The following is a 14,522-nucleotide window of genomic DNA, read 5'->3' on the forward strand; positions in this document are numbered from 1 at the left end:
GCACCTCAGCTCTCTTCCCATGTCTTAACAAGAGCAGCCTTGAAAGTACTGCTGTCACTTCTCGTGTCTGGGAATGGCATTTTGAGTAAGAGCTTTCTTATTTTGGACACATGGAATGGAATTGTAGAGCACGTGTCCACCTCTGCTTTAGTCATATTTGCAAGACAGAGGCAATGAGGTTTCTTGAATGCAGTTAGCCAGTTCTTTGTCACTCCTTTGAAAAGGAAATAGAAATTTTCAATTGTTTGTTGCTCCTTAGCCTGTGTTTTTTCAGTGGGACCTCCGAACTTTCCATTTGTTACACACAGTACCTGCACTGGATCAGTGTCGTGTGGTCTTCAACTATACTGGCACAGTGATGTATGGAGGTAGGACTTCTCCCCTTCCATAACTCTCCTGGGTCACCTCTTGTGAGATAAGTAGTGCTTGTTCAGTGAAATGGGAAGCTTCAGAGACTCTGTAACTCTAGGCCTCACTGGCATATGTGAACTGGATTTTTTCCAGGATGTTCATGCTACATGTGTTGCTGACAAAGACAGTTTTCTGTAACATCAGCAATATCACAACTAATTTGTGAGATTGAAAAGCAACCTATTGTATAATGGCAGATCCAGTGATGCTTGAGAAAATAATTTTGTCCTCGGTATTAAGTTTTGATGATCTGTACTATCAATAAAGGCATCTCTGGAAGAGTAGATATTAAATGGGTCTTGCCAAGCTATTAAATATAAAGAAAATTCGTGTCAGTCTCATTTGATCTGAAGTTGATTAATGGTAGCAACTAATGGAAGGCAGATTTTTGGAATAATCTTTCCTTGGTTCAGCTATGTTGCAGGCAGATGATGAGGATGACCTTCTGGAGGAGAGAATGAGAAGTCCCTTTGGCTCTTCTTTCAGGACATTTAATGCAACTGATTATAAACCTATAGGTAAGAGTAAGAGAGGCTTTGTCGGGAGGTTTGAAGGTTTTTTAAAAGTTTGCTTAGTAACATTCACTTCTCTCTTTGCACGTGTGAGCAAATAAACTGCTACATCCTGTTCTGGAGGAAGCACAGGAGTTGGGTTTAACACTGACATAATTTTAAGTATCATATCCCATTCAGTATGTGACTGCCTTACTTGCTCCTGTTCAGCAGTTCTGGCTTTATTTCTTCTCTTCTTTCCAAGCAAGGCATAATCTGAGACAGTAGGTCACTTGGCCAGGATGGCATTGCTCTCATTTCACACGGGGCTCTTTTTTTAGCTCATGAAGCTAAGCTAATTGCTGCTGTGGACATGTACAAATGTGGCTTTTGCTATTGGAGGGAGGCATAGGTCACAACTCAGTCCCTTTGTTGCCACCTATTCTGAAGGATAACGTGTTGTTTATGGTGCTTAGGGAAACCAATAAATGTATTATCAAGGGAGGAGGCACCGTACAGAGCAGGTTAAGAACTTACATGGCTGTTTTTTACAATGGTCTCCAACATTTCTATTCTTTATTACTACAGACATTCATTTCACTAGTTTCAGCTGTTTTTTTCTTGTCTCAAAACTGTATTATTTGGCTTTAAATGCTTCTTTTTCAGTGAGCATTAAGTAACCTGCAGTTAACTACTGACTTTGTTCTGTGATGTTTTCCAGCTACCATAGATGTAAAGCGGAATATCTTTGACTTGTGCACAGACAGCAAGGACTGCTATCTGGCTGTCATTGAGGTAAAGCTGCTAAAATAAACCCTGGTCTCTGTAGCTGTGGTTTGAATGCGCTGCTTGTTGTTTCTTTTTTGGAGCTCCTGCTGTTAAATTCATGTCCTAAGCAGTGGTGTTTTGATGGTGCTAAAGATGCTGTTCGTTTTTTATTCTGCACCCCTGCTGTTTTGTTTTGCTGCCTCTTATTCCTTAAATTTCCAAACACATTTGCTTCTCTTCTTCAGACTCTTCCCACTTCAAAATGTACAGAGATTTTCCTTCTCATAAGCATAAAGAAAAATGTGGTTTTTTTCTTATTTTTAGCAATAATTTCCTATTGCAAATTAAAATGTGCACTGTATCAAATAACTGGGAAATGCCATCTTTCGGGGGCTTCCCGTAGAGCTTTTCTGTGAATCACTCCTACTTTTGCATTTGTCTTTTTACATTTCCTTTTACATTTGTTTTCCTAGCAAAATCCCAGAAGCTGAGGATTTGAAGCAAAAATTACTGAGCTAAACTTCTGGTTTGTTAGGGATGCAGTTCTTTGCTCCATAATATATCGTCAGAACACAATTTCTTGAAGCTTGATTATGCACGTGTAGTGAGTAATGTAAAGTCCTGACAGCTTTATGCTCTCTGAATCACTGATCCCTGTAGACCACAAAAGCAAGTCAAGGATTTGTAGCAGGGCAAATTCCACGATTAACTATTGAAGTTGGAGATGACAAGGGTTGTGAGACCAAGAAAATTTTCTTTAATAGGAGTCATTGGAAATGTCACTTCAGGGAACATGGCAGGTCTTGAAACCAAAGAGACTAGTTTTTACTGCAAATTGTAGTGCTGCTGGTAAATGGGAGGGAAGGATTTTGGAAAAGGTGCTGTGGTTGAGGTCAGATGTAGCATTGAATGTGGCAGCTGAGCTCAGTTCCTGGCATTAACTCCCATGTGGGCATCTCCCCTGCAGAACCAGGGCAGCATGGATGCCATGAACATGGACACCGTGTGCAGGCTCTATGAAGTGGGCCGGCAGCGGCTGGCAGAAGATGAGGAGGATGAAGAAGAAGATCAGGTGAGAAACATAACAGTGATCTGAGTGTTCTAGAGTAGCTGTTAGCCCTCTACATGTGTTCATTTATTACCCAGAAAGTACAGAGGCCTCATTTGGCCTCACCTAATATGAACTAGATCACTTTACTGTCAGTGTAAACTGAGACTGTCTCGTGCAGAACCTGTGGGAACAGCAACTTTGTGCACTGTAAACTAACACACTATAAACTAAATAATAGTTTATTTATTCATTTCCTGAAGTATTCAGTGTTGATCAGAAGCTTTGCTTTCTGTTCTGCCTTTTTTTAAAAAGTATTTCAACCCCCAATATAGACAGTAGCCTAGCTTGAGGCTTTCCTTTTTTTCAATTCCAATTCTCATATTTGGACATAGTTTATCACTAATTTCTGAAAGAGACACAGCTTGTGATTAATGCAGTGAAACTGCACTGTACTTCTACACAGCAAAAGGTTTAAAGAATTTTGAAGAGGGCTGTAGGTTTGCACTGGGATGTGTTGGTTTTCCTTTTCTGATCAGCTGTTTCACCTCTGGCAACTTGACAGAAGAGCTCAGAACTGCAGTAAGTGCTCCTCAGGGTGCAGCTGGTAGAATACACAGTAGCACAGAATGCTTACTACAGTAAAGTGAGAATTAAAATTCCACAGAATCAGTTTGTAACTTTGTAGGTGTCAGGTGTTTTGGGGTTTTTCTTGGACAGGCAAAATCCTTATGCTTCAATTCCCTAAAGATTTAAAATGCGTTATTCTTTGCTTTTTGGTGTCTGCATTCTAGTAAATCATATATTTGTATCTCCTGTGAGAAAAGCTGACTTCACCTTTTCCCAAAGAATGCCAGAAGGTGAAGGTGATACTTAGGTGGGGTTTTCCCACTGTGTGGAAAGCTGGATTCGTGCTAGCTTTCCTATCTCTGAATCTTCCTGTTGCTAGGTTAGAACTTGTACTTTCTAGTTCAGGAGACTGGAGAGCAGGTCTCAGGAAAGAGTAGCTTTCTTTGCAGTGAGTAGTTGTTGTTATTATGATTTCCCGGTAATTCTGAAGATAAAGCAGTAGTTCTGGTTTGAGTGTGAACTGTGCTTTCCTGGCCACTGAGTGTGCTACAAGGTTGCAGTTGAAGTCTTGGCATTCTTTTGAAATCTTTGGTCACTGTTTCTATCCCTAGATTGAATAGGTTAGAAGAATAGAGTTTCTTGGGAAGCAATGAAGAGGGAGGAAAGATTATTGCTCCCTCCTTCCTTTCTGCATCCTAGCCATCCAGTGTTTGCCCTGGGCAATATTTACTATTTCTATCTCCACTTCCACTGCTTTTGTTAACTTCCACTATATTTCAGTATTCATATTTTCTTTATAAAATCTCCAAGAATAATTTGTAGCAGAAATTGGTCTTGCATTGTACAATGATTAACTAGCAGCTGTCAGGGCACTGCTTTGCAAAATGACTGGTAAGTGTTGACTTAAGGGAGATTTGTGTTTGTGCAAGGCAGTCAATGGTTCCAGGCTGTAACACCAGGTACCCAGCAGAGATAAGGGATCTGCCATCCATCAGATGTGACTGGGGACACTTTCTGTCTTACAAATAGAGGTGGCCCCAGGCAGAATCTAAGTGTGCTAAAAGCTTTTCTGTGAAGCTGATGGAGTGTTCAAACAAAGCTGTTCCTGGATTGATCTGCAAGCTAAGAGTGATGAGTTGGTATTGCATAACTTGCTTTTTATGGTCTCTGTTTCTGGGGTCTGTACATGTTTCCTAGACAGCAACTTTTAGGGATTGTTACAACCAAGTTTCTTTAGTAGGAGAGATTTGGTTTTAATATAAGCAAGGCTTATGAACCCAAATTAAATTCAATGTATGTATATCTAGCCAAACATAAACTAAGCCCCTTGCTCTTTGTCCCACAGATGTTCTGTGCTTTTTCTTTGGGTTTATTTTTGTCTTAGGTTTAAGAAATACAGTTTTTTTCTCTGTAGAAACATCCAGCATTGAGCTAGAATGAATAGAGGTTTTCCTGAATAAAAACAGTGTCTCTTTGGTACACTTGTCTGTTGAGAGGTTCCCTGTTGGAAGAATTTTTGTTTGTGTGCATATCCATATCCTCACACATATGTGTTTAGTATTTGCCTAGTTAGTAGCTGTGATTTAGCTTTTGAAAATTTGGTATACATTTCAGACTTGTTGGAGCTTCTCACAGACACTCTAAAACCCTTTCTGGCTGAAAGAGGATGCTTTCTTGATCTTTCATGAAAGTGGTGGTGGGGGCACATGCATATGAATCAACATGAATCTGGTGTCTTTTTAGTCAAGGTTTGTGAATAGAAGCTCATCTGTTTGACCCCTCCCTCTTCACACCTTGACTTGATGTATATTGGGTTTTTTTATCTCACCTACATGGGTCCGTGGATACCTTTTTTGGCCTATACAGAAGATATAAAATGACGATTACCCAGTACAGAAAATACAAAATAAAGAGTACTCAGATAGAAGGGTGACTTATAGGCAAGCCTTGCTCAGAAGCCATGTGATGCACAATGAAATGGCTGTAAAATCTGTGCTAAGAGATTGTGTCTCACAATGTCAGTTCTGACAAATGTCAGCTGATGGCTCCATGACAACTTTTTCAAAAAGCAAAGAGTGAGAGTCTGTGAAATGAGTCTAGCAGGGATGTTTGGTCTACAGATATCTTTCAGTTCCTTCTGTAATTTAAGAAACAAAACATCTATGTTACTCCTCCTATCTCAAACCAACCTTGTAAGATCAACTGATCTGCTACATAAATTGCCCTCAAATTAAATGATGGGGCTGACTCAGTGGCTTGAGCATGGGACTGCTGCTGTGAATGTGGGCTTGTTTGAAATGCTTGAGGACAGCACCACTGTGGCTTGATTCCTCCCTGCTGCTGTAGCAGCCTTTCCAGTGAGATCCCTGGGAGGCTGCCTTCCCTAGGTTTGGCCAGAGCTGTCAAGCCTTGTTAAACAGAACAAATGCTAGTGAATGTTGATGCTCTGTGGTCTGTACTTACTATGCACTGAGGGAAAGTGAGGCTGTAACATGCTTAACAAGAATCTGTTTGCAAGCTCTTTGGTTGGGTGTTTTACTCCAAAAATACCAGTGTTCCTGCCTTGAAGTTCCATGAGATTTGTGAATTCTTTTACTGCTGGGCAAGTATCCAAATGTGTCCATCAATAACCAGAAGTCTTACTCATAAGTATTTGCAAAGCTGTGTTCAGCATACAGGGAAATAAGTAAGGGTTTCCTATTCTTCAGTCTGGCTGCAAAATCTTCTTTTTCCTCCTGTATTTGCCACTGTTCTGATATACTCCTTCAGTTAGATTTAGTGAAAATAAGTTGGGTGTCTAAGCTACTGGTGCAGATCTTGGACCATCTTTTAGTTGTTAGCTTGCTTTATTCTCTTATTTCTCTTTCTTGGCTGATTAGTATCCCCTGTTTCCCTTGCTAATATACTGTCTTCTGTAGAGAGGCAGATGAGGAATTTCAGAGGAAATGGCACATGGCAGCTGCTGTGGGCTAGAAAAGGAGACTTCAGAAATATGTGCTCAGAAAAGCTGAAACCAAGGGAACACAGAGTAGACTCAAAGCTAAATCTGGACGAGGTGGTCTTCTGAGTGGGTTTTAAGATTTTCAGTTTTAGGATTTTCATTTTTACTTCCCTGTTTTAGCTTTCCTTTCCATATTACTTGTTTAAGGCCTGTTTTTCTCTCTGTGGTACATGTGGGTGATGTTGCATCTCTAAGGCTCAAGTAGTGTCCTCAGTTATTGTCATGTTCAGAGAGATTTATGGCTTCAGTAGCACATTGCTTCACCTAGCTGTCCCTGTCCTATAAAGTGTTCTACTTCTTTTGCCAGACCTGAAGAACTGTTAATTATCCTGCAGTGCTTCTGGGCTATCCAAATGGTTGATGGTAGGTGTGTAATTTGTCTTTTTGCATTGGTTTAGAAAATTCCAGGTGATGGGAAATAAGCTTTGTTGATAAGGCAATAAAGACTGAAAAAACAATCACTACTCTAACATATGGTTTAGCCAGGGTGGACAATGTTTTCCTCAGCTTTCTATGTCTATGTGATCCCAGTTTTCTGCTTTTATTTTAGGATTCTCCCCCTGTGTGCCTGCAACATTAATTGCAACAGCAATTCCACTGTACCTCATTGCTGTTATTTGATGTAGTTGGTTTGTTTTTTTCATGTGAATACTTACTTGCTGGGGAAAGACCCCACAAACCTTAATCCATATTGGCACAAATATTTGGGAATCATCAGACCATGGTGGTGCTTTGCCACTATAAGCTGACCAGAATGATTTTTGTCACCAGGGACCCTAAAGTAAGGGTTTGTTTTAGGAGCTGTTCCTGTAATATTTGAAGCTACAGTTTGATTTCAGATCTTACTCAGGAATGTAATGGTTTACAGAATAATAGCTGTGAATGGGTGTTTGCAGACAAATGTCTTCAATTATAATAAATATGTGTCTATTGCACACCATTTTAGAAATCTTGAGGTTAGTTGCTGCTGGGAAGGCTGAGTAAAGAGTGGTTTCTATCAAAGACCTTTTTATATAACAGACGCATCTTTTGAACAGGCATCCTCCAAAACTGATATTTAAAAGAACAGTGCCTGTACTTTTTACCACATTTTTAGATAGTAGCAAATAACTGTGACTACTTTAGACTATTCTGTTGTTTCAGAATCTATTTTCAGTAGCTCTCAGGCAGTGCAAACAGAGGAATTTCTTGGAAGGAGATAAGTATTTGGAGTTTCCAGAAGGGCAGACTTAGTATTATGGTGTAAAACAGCTTCAGCAGAGATAAAAATATATTCTGCCTGTTCAGTGACATAAATCAAAGATATCCTTCCTCTTACCTAACATATCTTTCTAGAATTCCCACAGTAGCTGGGATCCAAGTAAATAAAAGCTGCCTCAGCTGTCATGAGAAATGCCAGTCAGAGGCTTGAGAAAATAAAGGAACAAAATCCTGTCCATAGAGAGGGAGTTCATTTACCTGCCAAATTCCTTAATTCCTTTATGCAGTATTGTTCTTTGTCATGGAATTAAAGAAATTAATTTATTTTTGTAAGTGAGTGTGAGATTGGTGAGAGAAAGGTAAAGAAGCATATTGAGAAATTGTGCCCAGTTCTGTACTCCTTACGTTGCCTCTGAGCCCTGCAGCACAGACAATATAATAAGTCACCTTAGAACCCCTTTATCCCAAGCATTAAGGAAGTTACCAGCTGTGAAATGGTGGCTTGCACATGCCTCAGAGGGCAGTGGCTGGAGCCAGGTTGATTATTATCAGCTGCAGATGGATTGAAATGGAAACATTTAATAGGCAAAACCTGAGTTTGCTCAAAAGAGCCCCATCTGAACCTCCTGATCCATGTGAGCCCCATTCCCTTAAAGCTTTTGTTTGTCTGTATCATGGATGGTTTGTCATTCATCACAGGTAAGTAGTCATTGTTAGACAAGCTAAACCTACTTACACAGACTAAGAGATTAACTGCTTTTTATTTCTTCACTCCATGTTTTGCCTCTGTGACATTCTGTACGCTGTGTGCTGTTTCCTGTTTTATATCTGCATTACCTACACCTGCATAGCAGCCTATGGTAAGATTCCTTGCTTGTTACATATGGTAACTTCTGCACCTTCCCAGGCTTCTACATTTTTAGCTCTGTGACTAATGGCTAAGAAGAAGTAGAAATTCTAACCCTGAAGTAGCCAAGAAGGTAAAAGCAGGTGCAGCCCTGTAGTGTGAAGGAGATGAATACTTGGAATTGATTTACTGGTAGATAACAGGAATTAGGGCTTTGCTAGCTGAGGGAGAGGATGGACACTAGGTAATCTGGGAGATAAAAATCCTTACATGCTTCACCAGGGAGTCTCTTGGCTACATTTAAGCTGTTTCCACAAACCATTGTCCCGGAGTGTTAAGAAGTGGCTGGGGGGAGGGAATTGGATAGAAACTCTTAAGTGACTGAAATGCAGATATTGCCACTCTTGGGAGCTGCATTGCAAAGGCCCAGGAAGTACCAACATGGTACTCAGCAAGGAGTACAACTGTCAGAAGATATGACAAGGGGATTGTCTGTGGAGAAACACAAATTACTAGAACAAGGATAGGCTTACTCCTCTGGGTGAAACATTCTTTAATACACTTGTATTTGAATAATGATCATATGTCCATTTTTATGAAAGCAAAGCCCCTTCCAAAGCTTGGCAGTAGGTAGTAAGTACAATAATACTGATAATCTGGAAGGGATCAGATTACTGAAGTTACAAGTTTGCTCTAGGAGAAACTTGGGGAAGGAAGGTGAAGTAAACCAGTAGGCTGTTTCTTGCAAGAGTTCTTTACAAATAAATTAACCAGTATAATGGGACCATGGGAAACATGATTTTCTTTAAAAAGAAAACAAACCTAGATAAAGTAAACAACTGCTGGAAGCAGATACTAGATATTACCAGCAGATAATTTGACTTGGCTAAAAGTAGTCAGAAGTGAATTAAAAATGAGCTGAAACATTTGAAGTAGTGGGAGAAGCTTTACTAACATTGATTAGTTGTTCTGCAGAGAGCAAAAAGTTGGTGAAAATAAGAATAGTTAGAGTAATACCATCTAGCATGATTCAAATTGAGAGGTGCAATAAAGATTATGTTTTCAGAGGGAGGAAGTGTTGCTGGAAAGCAGCTGGAGGTGAGAGGTGCTGATGAGAGGAGAGGAAGAAAAAGTCAATGAGGTGCGAGACAAACAGATGAAGCTTTTTGTAACAGCTGAAACCATGTAAAATAAGCAAAAAATCAGTGACCTGTAGATCTCAAAACTGAATCAAAATTTCACACCCAAATATCAACAATTGGAAAAGGCCTGTGGGATCTTCCCATGGCAATTAAATGCCAGCCTAATGTAAATTTGATTGTGTAATCTGCAGTGGAGAAGTCTCAAATTCTGGTCACGTGGTCATAAACTTTAGGATTTAAGAAATGTGAGAAAGCTCTATAAAAATGTCTTGAGAGTACTTGAAAGCAGGCTGGTATATTTTTATATACTGCAGATCTGCAGTGCTGTATGTCATACTTCCTGGAAGCACTTTGTTCATACACTAATTTAATGTTAGAATACATTACAGAAATATGTTAAAATCGAAAAGTTTTGCTTAGCTAACATGTATATTGCATCAGTTTAAATAAGTGAAATACTGGAGTTTTCCTGAGCCTTTGAATGACTCTTGAGAGATAAACACCAGTATGTCAAGTATCAATAAGATTTGCTACCCAAAAAAGACAAATTTGTGAATTTTTTATGTGTAAGATGATTGGTAAAGGGCAATGGTAACAAAGTTGATGATGATGATGAAAGCTTACAAGGTGCATGCCAGCAAGCATCAAAGAACAATATGGCAGAAAACCCATAATGCTTGAACAAGTGTAAAGGGTGTTTACTAAGCTCTGAAAGGGCTGTAAAAACTGGTAATATGAAGAATTAAGTCAAGTAGCTTTTTTTATTCTAGTGCAGCCACCCCAGTATCTGCCATTCCATTAGGGGATGTTGTTTAGTTTTTTCCTTTGGGGGAAATGGTAAATTAATTGAACCAAATCTATTCAGCTTTCTGGAAGCAAACTGGTGGTAAAGTTACCAGAAATTTGCTTTGAGATGATCTTGAGATAGTCCTTTGCTGTGTAATCAGCTTTTCTGATTCTGTAAATTTATGTCCAGGTTTTCTTGTACTATTGCATCTCTGTAAAGTTTTCCTACACAAACCTGGATATATGGTTTGGAATAGCTGTCTTGTCTTTCCTTGTGACATGGCACAAAGTTTTTTTTCCTCTGCTCTAACTCAGAGTGCTTGAGTCTCTGGGGAAGGTGTGCCATTTTCTCTCTGTCTAGGGATCCCTTACATGAGACAGTTGTGGTGTCTCATGAGGATTCATCCTGAGTCCTCATGAACAGCCTGGATATCACTTACTGCCCCTGGCACTCGCTCACCCTTTTCTGAGCTGTGTGTCCCAGGGACTGGGTTTGGAGGAGAAGCTCTGGGGGCTTTGCTGGGAGAGCTGTCCCCAGGCTCTGTAGGGAGCTGTGTGCTCCAGCTGGGAATGCTGTGCTGGCCCTGCAGAGCTGGTGCTTGGCATGGCTCAGAAACTGAGACAGAATTTTTTTGCCTGTAGCTTAGCAAAAGCTTCACAGTGTCCAAGTGGTGTTTGGGTTCTTTAGAACATGGCTAGGTAGGTACAGGTTTCCTCCTCACTGATGAAGATGCTCCTCTTGAGCTCTGTGACGTGTCACCCCCCCAGCTCTGAAAGGATGTCACTCCATGTGTCACACTCACATGCATGTGTGACTTCTTGGAGCATGAGTTACATACTGTTTTCTATTTTACAAAGGACATGTATAATTTTCATCTTGCTGTTCTTAAGTGGTTTTTAAATGAATGTGGCCTGGCCCTAATCACCAACTTCAGATTAAGTAATTTAAATGGTAAAAGTGGAAGCATTTCATTTTTTCTGTTTGTATTTTCACAAATTATTTTTTCTTCACTGGTTGATATATCCCTTCAAAATTAATTTGCAGCTAAATATACAACCTTGGTTCTTACTCTTACTGTCAGCCAGAAGGGATTGTTAGCTCTATACAACTGTATTTCATTTCATCCTGTATTTGAAGGGTGACATTGGTATAAGGGCCTTACCTTAAGCTTGAATGTTTATGAAACAGTGATTCAGTTTCCACGAAATACCTTATACATGAAGCATAATCAAATTTAGTAGCTTTGACATTTTGAATCCTTGTGGACTAGATATTTAGGAAAAAATACTTTCAGAAATTGCACATGTGTAGAAACACAGAGGGGACCTAACTCATTTCAGAATCCTTCAAGTTTTACCTACATGGACTCTAAATGGATCTTGTAGACAACATACTTGTTTTTACTAATATCTACAGGTGTGTCTCTATCTCCAGAGACTGAGAAACTTGGTTTAATAGTTCCAAGATTTTTTAAATAAATTGGTGTCTCTTTTCTGCTTCTGAGTTGTTTAGACACTGGAAAAGGAAAATAAACTCTCCTGCCTTTTCAGTTTTTAATCAGCTTTTCAATTCTAAATAGAGTAATAAAATTTAAGACATTGGTCTCTGTGCAGATACTGCATAGAACAAAAAGAAATACAAATTATTAATGCAAAGCTTTTATACTCAATTCATGGAGAATTTTTAGAGTTTTATGGAGAATTATACCCAGTATGGCACTGCATAAAACTGAACTGCAGGTAAGATGTTTCCCTTCCCAGTGTGTATACAATTAAGACTGTTTATCTGAGGACTCATTAACTCAAAGTAAAGTTGTAATTTCTTAAAATAAGCACAGACTTTAAAAGAGGTTGGTTTTAATTTTATATTTAATATGAACTGTTTCATAAAGGAAGCTGTATGTAGCAAACCATTGCTTTTGTGCTGTTATCTGCATTTAAGAACATGGCACTTGTGGTCAGCAGTGAAGACTTGGCTGCTTTTTGCAAGTGAAGAAACAATACAATTTACTCAGGCTTTTTGGCTTTCTTTATTTCTTTTGCCTGTGACAGATGTTGTATTTGTGTGGGTGTGGTGGTATTTTATTGCACTAACTGAAGCAAAAGTAGGTTGGGGAGATGACAGTAAAGGACTTTCCTCTGTCCCTTTAGATCTGAAAATGCAGCAGTCTAAACAGTAGGAGTGTGGTGAGCTTGAGGACCAAAGGAACCCTTGAAGTGGGTTGTTAGATATCGATCTTAATTGCTTCCTAAGTTTGCAAAATGTGCCGCCTCCCAAAACAAAGGGACAATTAGGACTGAATGAGCTGAGAGCATTCTGTTAGAGACACAGGCTGTGGCTGAGGAGATGTGCAGGTAGATTGAAGCTTTTCTTTCAGCCCTGGAATGCTCTGGAGCTTGGCTTGTGATGGCAGTTTGTCTGGGAGAAGGATGGAACTGTGACAGCTCCTTCCCACTCAGTCTCATCCACTACACACAGATTTCTGGATTTTATCTGTACAATGAGGAATTCAGTTGCTTTACTGAAGGCCATTTCTGATGGTTTGATAAAGATCTTGATTCACAGGTAAATACCAAAGGTGTGTCTGCTGAGCTGCCTTAAACACTTCTGTCATCTGAAGCTGAGTGATTCAGGGATTGGCTTAGGCTAAAAGTATCTTTCCCTACATTTTATACCTCATCTAAACGGCAGTGACAGAGACTGGTGGCGCATGTGGTTTGCTGTCAAGTGGAGCTTTTGGTCCTGCTGAAACTTTAAGCAGTTTGCACAAGACTAGCAACAAAGCCATGGATTAACAGGTCTTACTGCATGTCCTTCTTAAGGGTGCATTGTGGTGATGTGTTGGTGGCCAGTCTTGGAGAGGAGATTGAGCCAATGGCACCTGTTTGCATCAGCATTTTGCAGTTAAGATTTTGCAGGCCTGCAGGTGATCTGGCATGTATGACATTCTGAAGCTTTGGAGAGAGTGCTTAGATGGGTGATGGGAGAATGTTTATAATATCTGATGGCTGGATGTGGGGAGAAGTGAAAACTATAGGTTTTCTTTAGTTCCTGTTATTCCATTTTACATTTATCTTAATGTCTGCAATGGACTGTTTTTGCTGTCTTTATAGGAGGAAGAGGAGCAAGAAGAAGAAGATGATGATGAAGATGATGATGACACAGATGACCTTGATGAACTAGATACAGACCAGCTGCTGGAGGCTGAGCTGGAGGAGGATGAGAACAATGAGAATGCTGGTGAGGATGGAGAAAATGACTTTTCTCCCTCCGATGATGAGGAGATTGCCAACCTCCTGGAAGAGGGAGATGAGGGAGAAGATGAAGATTCTGATGCTGATGAGGAAGTTGAGCTGATTCTTGGAGATAGTAAGTGTGTGGCTACCTTGGTGTCCTTGTCCACTGCTTAAGGTCCTGACAAAGAGGTAATGTCTAAATTTCCCCTGAAATGACTTAACTGACTTGTCCCTGGCTGGTATAAGTGACAGGCCATCATCATGCTTGTTCACCTGGGGCTTCTCTTAGTAAACTGCTGGTAAAAACAGCTCTTATGTGAGAGAAGAACTGTGCATTCTGGAAAAGGAGGTATCTGCTTTCTTCAGGTGCTCCCAGGTGTGTGTGTATGTGTGAGAACTCTGTGTGAAGAAGCTTTGTATGATTGCTTGCCTGTCCTGCCCTTCAAGGGGACACAGGTTTAACTCTTACCTCACCTGTCCTCTGTGCCTCTTGTGAGCCTATGAGGACAGAGAAGCACTTTTGATCCTTGGGGCTTGTTCTTTCTCTTTTGTAATTGCTTAAAGTGCAAAGCCAACATGGCATTTCTGACTTCACTTCCTTTATTAGACTATTCTGAAGCTAACAAGACTTTTGGGATACAATTTAAATTGTTCTTTTTTTGGGCATTCTACAAATACAGTGATTTGAAAATACGAAGTGTGTGTGTGTGTATGTGTGCATAGAAAGGTCTGAACTTTTTATGTAGCAATAATGTTTGGAAAAATGTTTCACAAGAAAGAAGGTGAGTAGGATAGCATGAGGTTTGGGATTTGTGACCTTACATTCTGTTCCCTCTTTTGTAGCACAATTTTTGAGTATGTGCAGCCAAACCACGTAGTTATTTTTAATTTTCAAGCTGTAAAAATGGACATAATATAGTTACCTTAAGTTAAAAGGTTGGTAAGGATGAGTAATTACAGTGTGCAAGGTGTTTGAAGTCCTGCAGTGATAGATTGTTTCCCATCTCAGTTCTCACATCAG

The 14,522-nt window shown here is 39.9% G+C and overlaps 1 protein-coding gene across 2 annotated transcripts in view; it reads left to right on the forward strand.

Moving 5' to 3' along the window:
* Positions 1–14,522, forward strand: part of DCAF1 (DDB1 and CUL4 associated factor 1) — a 47,534-nt gene that overhangs the window by 29,456 nt on the left and 3,556 nt on the right. The window contains exons 19-23 of one of the 2 annotated variants that reach the window (XM_084214218.1): positions 275–368; positions 825–929; positions 1,624–1,697; positions 2,638–2,742; positions 13,379–13,634. In XM_084214218.1, the coding sequence (XP_084070344.1) occupies positions 275–368; positions 825–929; positions 1,624–1,697; positions 2,638–2,742; positions 13,379–13,634 (634 nt within the window). Of the gene's footprint in view, positions 1–274; positions 369–824; positions 930–1,623; positions 1,698–2,637; positions 2,743–13,378; positions 13,635–14,522 lie in introns of those variants that run through there. The other variant, XR_014616477.1, reaches the window with a different exon arrangement.

The sequence above is a fragment of the Fringilla coelebs genome (genome assembly GCF_963513975.1).
Source record: "Fringilla coelebs genome assembly, chromosome: 13".
NCBI classification, from domain to species: Eukaryota; Metazoa; Chordata; class Aves; order Passeriformes; family Fringillidae; genus Fringilla; species Fringilla coelebs.